The sequence below is a fragment of the Gopherus flavomarginatus genome, chromosome 1 (assembly GCF_025201925.1).
Source record: "Gopherus flavomarginatus isolate rGopFla2 chromosome 1, rGopFla2.mat.asm, whole genome shotgun sequence".
Taxonomy (NCBI): domain Eukaryota; kingdom Metazoa; phylum Chordata; order Testudines; family Testudinidae; genus Gopherus; species Gopherus flavomarginatus.
Genome location: NC_066617.1, coordinates 373,195,345 through 373,202,996, shown reverse-complemented (window position 1 = coordinate 373,202,996; position 7,652 = coordinate 373,195,345). Strand labels below are relative to the sequence as shown.

General features: G+C 48.7%; 1 protein-coding gene across 1 annotated transcript; it reads right to left on the bottom strand.

The window, feature by feature from the left end:
- Window positions 1–947: 947 nt before the first annotated feature.
- On the bottom strand, window positions 948–1,913 carry LOC127048081 (olfactory receptor 52B2-like). Its single transcript, XM_050947300.1, has one exon. It carries the CDS (start codon window positions 1,911–1,913, stop codon window positions 948–950), a length of 966 nt encoding a protein of 321 aa, XP_050803257.1.
- Between the last annotated feature and the right edge of the window lie 5,739 nt (window positions 1,914–7,652).

Sequence of the window (7,652 nt, the reverse complement as noted above, 5' to 3'; positions counted from 1 at the left end):
GATTCCCACAGCGTTTCTGCTGGATGTTGTGTGATGTTAACAGAAGGTCAAACAAGCCTCCAAGCCCCAGGAGGAGTCAGCATGTTCTCCTCAGCAGCAAAATGTTCCTTTAGCACAGGGTAAGAAACAGCTAATCAGACACACCCATTCTATTCTCCATTTGTCTCTCCCACAGTCGGGGGGACCAGAGACCATGTGTAAAAGAGTCCCTCGCCCGGTGCACCAGGCCACAGCACCCCTGAGCTCTCTCCCACCCAGCCACTCCCACAACACCACGAGTGTAGGAAAGAGAGCGAGAGCAGCCTGGGGAAGCCAGGCCCATCCATGGGAATGTGCCGTAAGGCAGCCAAACACAAAGTCCTTGGGACAAAGGCCTTGGCTGCAGAATGGAGGACTGAGGCCAGCAGAGCTGTGACCTTGAGAATGGTTTAGGAATTTGAGGAGGAAAGAAACTAACCCAAGGTGACACAGCAGGTCAGTGGCAGAAACAACACTAGCGCCCCTTTATCCCAGTGTGCAGCCCAGGGCACTTCCCACTTGCCCATGGCATGGCCCCCTTGGCTGCTGCATTCCTTAATGGTCTGAAAAGAGTCCAGTTCAGATGCAGCTAGTCAGAGAGGAGATACACACACCGTGCTCTCTCTCTCTCATGGTGATTTTTACATTTCTTCTTCCATGTTTTGCTATTTCCTTTCAACTTCGAAAAAGACTTACTCGGTCTGGCTGCCTTTTCTGGCAGTGCGCAGTGCTGTTGTAGTCATGTAAGTTGCAGGATATTAGAGAAACAAAGTGAGGGAGGAGATGTCTTTCATTAGACCAATTCCTGTTGGTGAGAGAGACCAGCTTTCAAGCTTACACAGTGTAAGTACATAGTAAAAACATGTGTATAGTTCCAGTGAAAATTTGGCTTTAATTTCCAATGCCAAAAGCATTTTCTGTTGACTCCTTTAGCTCAGCAGGGAGCTTCTGCTAACACATCTATAAAAGATACTGATTACCCTTTTCAGGATCTCTTTTGTTGTCACTCCATAAACAATGGGGTTTAACATGGGGGGAATGAGCACATAGAGGTTGGCCAGTAGGTTGAGAATATAACCTGGGATGATGTGCCCAAATAGGTGTGCATAATAGGAGAAAACGGATGAGATGTGGAACATCAGTATGACACAGAGGTGCGAGCTGCAGGTGCGGAGAGCCTTGAGCCGGGCATCCTTGGACGTAAGCCGGAAGACGGCCCTGAGGATCAGCCCATAAGATACAGCAATGAGCACAGCATCCAAACCAATTACTAAAATAGCCACAGCTAAGCCATACCAGACATTGACTGTGTTGTTGTTGCAGGCCAGCCGGGCTATGACCATATGCTCACAATAGGTGTGAGGCAGGAGGTTGGTTCTGCAGAGCTTCAGCTGCTTCATGAGAACGATGAGAGGTAAAATGATACAGAAACTTCTTGTGACAACTGCCAGCCCCATCTTCCCGATCACAGACTTGGTTAGTATGATGGTGTATCTCAGGGGGTCGCAGATGGCAATGTACCGATCAAACGCCATGGCCAGCAGGATGGCCGACTCAGCAATGAAACTGGCATGGATGAAGAACATCTGGGTCAGGCAGGCAGCAAAAGAAATTTCCCCCGCTCCAAACCAGAATACAGCCAGCATCTTGGGCACTGTAGTGGTAGATAACAGCAGATCAGCAGCGGCCAGCATGGACACGAATAGATACATGGGCTCATGGAGGCTTTGTTCTGTTAGTATGATGAATAGTAGGAGAGAGTTCCCAAAAACTGTTACAATGTACATCAAACAGAACGGGATGGCGATCCAGAAATGAGACTCCTCCGTACCCGAGATGCCGGTCAGGATGTAAGTTACAGGGTAAAAAATGGTGTGATTGTCAGCTGACATCATGTACCATCACTTGGATCTTCTATTCAGTTTCCTGTAACTAACAGCAAAAGAGAAAATCAGTGAGAACTCCAGTGTCAGCTAGGACTGGAATGCATTTGTTGAGAGAATCAGAGGTACTGATTCTGTGTGACAACTGTGTGACTTCACTGTGTGACAACTGCCTGTCATATGGGACCGTAAATTCAGAAACACATTTGTGATGCGGAACTGTAGTAGGAAGAGAGCCTGAGACATAAGCCCTTGTGTCAGAGGTCTAGTATGAGGTGTGAGGCCTGAGCTAAAGTAATCGAAGCATTGTTGATACAAAGCAAAATTAGGCTGTGAGCTAGAGGCAGGCCCTGCTCACAGAATCTGGCAAGCACAGGGCTGATATTTGAAAACCACACATTTCTAAGAGGTTCTAGGCACAGAGCACTCAGGGAAACTCATTCCAGATGGGTGGTACCAGAATATCTCCATACCATCACCTTCCCTAAAGATGAGAGGAACATGGTGACCCATTCTAAAGATATGGTCAGGATGAGAGTGTGATGGATAGAGATGTACAACGTGATGGGTGGTGAACAGCTACATCACAGGGTATCAATTAACTACGTTAGAGGGTCAGTATGTAACTTATTTGTATTGATGTATGAAATGGAGCCTCAAAGGGAGGGTCTCTGTCTAGCCTAAGGAGGAATGGAAAGTCCCACTGTTCACTGAGCTGGTTCATTCTAATGGCCATACATGTATTAATTGTCCAGTAGAGTCTGCAGGATACTAGTACCATGCTTCATCGACAACAAACCTGGCTGGGTGCCTTTGTACCTTAACGGATCTTGTGGTCATTGGGTGGTTCGCTCGAGGTCTGCTGTGCCAGCTGTCTGCGCAGAGCTGGGACAGCATAAAGCGAGAACACACTCATTCACAACCAAACATCTACCCACACTGGTGACCCACGACAACTTAGGTACTGCCCCTCTGACATAACATCTCCATTCCAGAAGAGGGAAGATGGTTTGAATGGTTCTGGCCCCAGGTGAAGCAGGGCGCGTTCTCCTGGTGTTGCTGCCCACAGCAGAATCTCTCCTCCGCACATTTGCTAGTTGTTTTCAGGTCTCAAGCAGTGACTGTGAAAGTGAGTTAAAGCAGCCACACGACTGGTTCTTCTGGCACTTCCCCCAGTTTCACACTCACAACTGCGGAGTCACTCCCAGTTTATAATGGGATGAGAACAGAACCTCTTTCTTTCACAATCCTCTTCATGGATCCTACTGGCCTGTGGCCTTGACCCAACCAACACTCAAGCACACAAGTAAACTCATTCACAAGGAACGCCCATTGACTTTTATGAAAATACTCACCTGAGTAAAATTACAAGTTTTTTCAGGATTTGGTCCTAAATATGTGAAGCCAATCTCAGTTAAGGTCTGGTCTGAACTACAGACATATATTGGGATAGCTACTTTGCTCAATAGTGTGAACAATCTGCACCTGTGAGCGACATAAATATACCAGCCTGACCCCTGTGTAGACATAGCTACAGCCTCTGGGGGAGGTGGATTAACTACGCTGCTGGGGGGAGCTCTTCTCTATCAGCACAGAGCATCTCCACTGATGCACCACAGCAGTGCAGCTGTAGGGGGACCAGACATCCCGTTTTTAAAGGTTTTTAAAATCCTGTATTTAAGCCATCCTGCAGCTGGCCCAACTTTTTCTTAAAAATGGGCAAATTGTCCCATATTTTCTCTCTGTCCCGCATCCATACTAGCAGGTCCTGCTGCTGGCCAGATCCCTGCTTCCCAGTTGCCCGCCTACCAGCGGTGAGTCGGGGGTGTCCAGTGGGTGACAAAGGGGGTGGGTATGCAAGGCTGGTGACAGGGCAAAGATGCAGCACATGGGGCCAGCCGCTCCCCCTGTTGGTCCATCAGCTCAGCCCCCACTATGTGCCGGCTCTCAGACAGCAGGGCTCTCACCCCCAATCCCATTTCCCATTGTCATGGGCTGCACACTGGGAGCTACAGTGGCAGGTGGGTGCGAGCAGGCACCAGGCAGTAACCAGTTACATATCGCCTCCGCTACCCACCTCTCAGCCCTTCACATGCTCCTCCTCTCACTGTCCTCTCTCTGCTTTGCCCTTTCACTCCCCCTAACCCCGCTGCTCCCCCACATCCCGATCCCAAGTGGGGCACGTCCCGCTCCCAGCGCTGTGTGGACAACCAGCCCCTTGTCAGAGCATTCAGCTCACCAAAAGCCTGTCTGGCAGGCTCCTTTCTTCCCCCATGGCCACTAGCTGGGCCGCTACTCTGGGAAAGTCCAAGACCCTCCTGCCCAGAGCACTGGCCCAGAGCACTGGCCAGGAGGTGCTGAGACTCTGTATGAGTCAAAGCCCCTCACAGCGCTGGTACAGGGAAGACTCTCCGCCCCTAAGCTAAGCTCTGGAGCGGCGGGAGGGAAGAAGGAAGCAATTTCCAGCCTGTTAATGCTCCGAACCTGCAGGTTTCACAGCAGCCCCCCAGGGCAGGGTCTTAGCACCCTTTTCACCCCCCAAGCTCCCACCCTGGATTCTGTCCCTGGGTTTGCTGGGGTGCTCTAGGCATCCTCCCTTGCTGAGCCACCTCTCTGGCCAGGTTCGCTGAAGCCCCTACAGTCAAGTTCCCTGGGACATGGTGCAAAATGCATCCTTAGGGCTTAACCCCTTCCTGCCCTCACTGTAGCCGGGGGACAGGAGGCAGCTGGGTTACATTATGGCCAGCAGGAGCCTGGAGGTTTTATCTGCCTTTTGCTATGGGAAGGAAGGGTGAGGATGGGGGAGAGAAGGGATGAGCTCTGCAAAGACATGGGCCAGGTCACCTTCACAACTGAGGATGTGAGGGAGATTCCCAAACCTGAGACATTCTTTTTAGGTGACAAATCTGATGAACTGTCCCAGATTGACATGTCATTAGAGGAGGTTTTGGAACAAATTGATAAACTAAACATTAATTAGTCATCAGGACCAGATGGTTTCACCTAAGAGTTCTGAAGGAACTCAAATGTGAAATTGCAGAACTACTAACTGTAGTCTGTAACCTATCAATTAAATCAGCTTCTGTACCAAATGACTGGAGGACAGCCAATGTGACGCCAATTTTTAAAAAGGGTTCCAGAGGTGATCCTGGTATTTACAGGCTGCTAAGCCTGAGTTCAGAATCGGGCAAACTGGTTGAAATTACAGTAAAGAACAAAATTGTCAGATGCATAAAAGGACATAATTTGTTCGGGAGAGTCAACATATTTTTTCTAAAGGGAAATCATGCCTCACCAATCTGCTAGAATTCTTTGAGGGGGTCAACAAGCATGTGGACAAAGGTGATCCAGTGGATAGAGCGTACTTAGATTTTCAGAAAGTCTTTGACAAGATCCCTCGCCAGAGGCTCTTCAGCAAAGTAAGCTGTCATGGGATAGGAGGGAAGGTCCTTTCATGGATCAGTAAGTGGTTAAAAGATAGGAAACAAAGGGCAGGAATAAATGGCCAGTTTTCAGAATGGTGAGAGGTAAACAGTCACGTCCCCCCATGGATCTGTTAGGGGACCAGTCCTATTCAACATATTCATAAATGATCTCGAAAAAGGGGTAAACAGTGAGCCAGCAAAATCTGCAGATGATATAAAACTACTCAAGATATTTAGGTTCCAGGCAGACTGTGAAGAATTACAAAAGGATCTTTCAAAACTGTGTGATTGGACAAAAAAATGGAAGATGGAATTCAGGGTTGATAAATCCAAAGTATTGCACTTTGGAAAACATAATCCCAGCTATACCTATAAAATGATGGGGTCTAAATGAGCTGTTTCCATTCAAGAGAGGGATCTTGGAGTCATTGTGGATAGTTCTCTGAAAATGTCCATTCAATGTACAATGGCAGCCAAAAATGTGAACAGAATGTTTGGAACAATTAAGAAAGGGGTAGATAATAAGACAGAAAATACCATATTGCCTCGATATAAATCCATGGTACACCGACAACTTGAATACTTTGTGTGGATGTGCTCGCCCCATATCAAAAAATGATATATTGGAAATGGAAAAGGTACAGAAAATGGCAACAAAATTGAGTAAGGGTAAGGGACGGCTTCCATATGAGGAGAAATTGATAAGACTGGGACTTTTCAGCTTGGAAGAGAGATGAGTAAGGGGGGAAATGACGGAGATCTATAAAAGCATGACTGGTGTGGAGAAAGTGAATAAGGAGGTGTTATTTACTGCTTCTCATAACACAAGAACTAGGGGTCACTAAATGAAATTAATAGACAGCAGGTTTATAACAAACACAAGGAAGTATTTCTTCCCACAACGCACAGTCAGCCTGTGGAACTCTTTGCCAGAGGCTGTTGTGAAGGCCAAGACGATAGCAGGGTTCAAAAAAGAACTAAAGAAGATCACGGAGGATAGGTCCATCAGTGGCTGTTAGCCAGGATGGGCAGGGATGGTGTCCCTAGCCTGTTTGCTAGAAGCTGAGAATGGGCTACAGGGAATGGATCACTTAATGATAACCTGTTCTGCACCTGGCACTGGTCACTGTCGGCAGACAGGATACTGGGCTAGGTGGACCTTTGGTCTGACCCAGCGTAGCCTTTCTTATGTTCTTATCCCTTCCTCTCCCCTGTGGCTGGAGGCAGCTCCCCTCCCTTCCCTCCTACTCTGTGCCAAAAGGCTGCCGCTGACTAGATTCTGGTGTGTAACCTGAGAGAAATCTGCTGGGGGGGGTATATATCTGATCTTCCGGGCCCCCCACATGTTGCCTCAGGAAGACACTCACAAGGTACCAGGAGAGGCAGATCCATCCCAGGGGACCAGCCAGGCATGGAGGGCAGAGCACGCAGACAGGGAGGGTCAGGTAGGTGGGTCGGTCACCCCCACTCCCTGTATGAGAGAAATGTACAGGAGTGTGTGTGTATCACTTCTCCCTGTGTCTGGAGGGGGTAGGAGAGTGTGTGTCACCCCTCTCTGTGTTGTACTTTTTTTAATGGGAATTCAATTTATTTGATGTTAATTTGAAAGTTCGTACTGCACAGTTCTGATTCATTGCTGTTCAACCTGCTTGAATACGAGTAATTTTGCCAGGTGTCCCGTATTCAGCATAGGGAGATATGATCACCCTCAGCAGGAGGAACACTGGTTATCAAAACAGCCCTTATAATTCATTGCTTGTGTGTTCTTCAGTTCAGACATTCACCACTAAGCTCCCTGAAACCAGCTAATTTCTGGCAGCCGGAACGGACCCAGTCCTGGGGTCCTTATAGAGTTAATGGAAGTGTTGCCTGAGTGAAGACCTCAGGATTTGGGGTGTAGAATATTACAGGGCCTGAGTATATTTCCAATGAGATTTCCTCTGAACAGTAACGTAACCAAGAATGTCCCAGTCCAGAGCCCACTGAGTGCACCAGCAAGACCCCCAGTGACTCCTGTGGGAGCGGATCAGGGTAACCCGGTCACCTCTTCCCAGCACCCAACCTCAGTGCAGTCACAGGAGCGTACCTCAGAGCCCCGGCTCCTGTCCTACCCCTGCAGTCAGAGATACGCACCCTCATTCTAGCCAACCCCAGCTCAACATTTCCCAGGTTTCATGTTTCCATTCGCCCCTTCACAGATTCATTCCATGCAAACGACTCACCAGGCTCCGGCCTCAGCTGGGGAGGAGGAATCTCTGCCTGTGACCGGGTCGGGGAGCTGCAGGCGGCAGGGAATCTGCACTGACTGGGGCTGAGGTACAGGGAT

Coding starts and splice junctions, on each gene's coding strand:
- LOC127048081 (XM_050947300.1), bottom strand. CDS start 1,913: ATGATGTCAGCTGACAATCACACCATTTTTTACCCTGTAACTTACATC.